The 1403-nt window shown below is 44.5% G+C and overlaps 1 protein-coding gene across 1 annotated transcript in view; it reads right to left on the bottom strand.

Moving 5' to 3' along the window:
- LOC106510742 (protocadherin-1) overlaps window positions 1–927 on the bottom strand; it is a gene marked incomplete at both ends in the record, with an annotated part of 18307 nt that extends 17380 nt beyond the window's left edge. Inside the window, 1 exon segment of the mRNA XM_013999456.1 lies at window positions 760–927. Within this exon segment, the coding sequence (XP_013854910.1) occupies window positions 760–872 (113 nt within the window).
- Between the last annotated feature and the right edge of the window lie 476 nt (window positions 928–1403).

Raw genomic sequence — 1403 nt, 5'->3', positions numbered from 1 at the left:
CTCTGGATGTTTGATCCAGATTAACTCACTCTGGATGTTTGATCCAAATTAACCCACTCTGGATGTTTGATCCAGATTAACTCACTCTGGATGTTTGATCCAGATTAACTCACTCTAATTTTATTTACAGTTATTTAATCTGGCAAGTCCCGTTTAGATCTCAGATCTCTTTTTCAAAGGAGGCCTGGGCCTGAAGGTCACCTTTCGTACATGTTTTAAGGGGTGGGAGAACCGGAGTACCCAGAGAAAACCCACACAAGCACAAGGAGAACATGCCAACTCCACACAGAAAGAACCCAAGTCCTAAACATGGATCGAACCCAGGACCTTCCTGCTGTGAGGCGTCGGTGCTAACCACTGAACCATTGTGTTGATATTTTCTTAAAATATGTTTTAAATCCGAACGGGCTTTAGCTCATGGTCTGGGTTTGTATCGTCTACAGAACTGTTCTGACCCGGTCATGGTCTGGATTTGTATCGTCKAYAGAACTGTTCTGACCCGGTCATGGTCTGGAKTTGTATCGTCGATAGAACTGTTCTGACCYGGTCATGGTCTGGATTTGTGTTAGTATTAGTGGAGTAGTTTAAATAATACTTCAGATTTGTAGTTTTCTGGACAGAACATCTTGTGTCTCAGTCAGACTTCAGTTCTGGTTCGGCCCGTCGGCGCTGCACACAGGTTCCACTCCTTCAGTAAACAGTTAAAATGATCAGGTGTCACAGGTAAAGAATGTGACTCTGCCAGGACTCTGGACTCACGTTTCACAACTAGCACCAGCAGGAAGCCACCTCAATGATTCACTGGTTTCAGTCAACCCACTGGTTTCAGCTGGGGAGCAGTGGCAGGACAGACCGGTACTGGCATCAAACATGTGGCCTTGTTCTGATGGGATGAGGTAACCTCTGACCCACAAACGAAGGAGGAAGCTGCAGCAAAGGATTATGGGAGTCAAAGGTGGATAAGCTGCTCACAGGTGTAGAGTAAAGGTTCAGTTTTATTCGCTCCAAATATTTCATAAACTGCATGTGAGATCTGAAAAGTTTAAAAGCCTTTTTAATAATTCCCAACAAAACCAGACACAGGTCTGAGGCCAAAGTTTGGTTTTACCACCTCAAACGGTCAAAATGTACTTTTAAATTATGTTCTGAGGAAAAACTTTTTTTTCTGTTCTTTAAAACAACAAAAAGTAAATTAAATGAGCAGCATCTACTCATCTTACAGGGAGCTGGTGTGAGAGACAGGAGACACCTGGACAGGTCTACAGTCCAACACACAGACACCTGGACAGGTCTACAGTCCAACACACAGACACCTGGACAGGTCTACAGTCCAACACACAGACACCTGGACAGGACTACAGTCCAACACACAGACACCTGGACAGGACTACAGTCCAACACAC

Source organism: Austrofundulus limnaeus, unplaced genomic scaffold (assembly GCF_001266775.1).
Source record: "Austrofundulus limnaeus strain Quisiro unplaced genomic scaffold, Austrofundulus_limnaeus-1.0 Scaffold2298, whole genome shotgun sequence".
In the NCBI taxonomy this organism is placed as follows: domain Eukaryota; kingdom Metazoa; phylum Chordata; class Actinopteri; order Cyprinodontiformes; family Rivulidae; genus Austrofundulus; species Austrofundulus limnaeus.
Note: the sequence above shows the minus strand (reverse complement) of the source record. Positions and strands in the feature narration are given on the sequence as shown.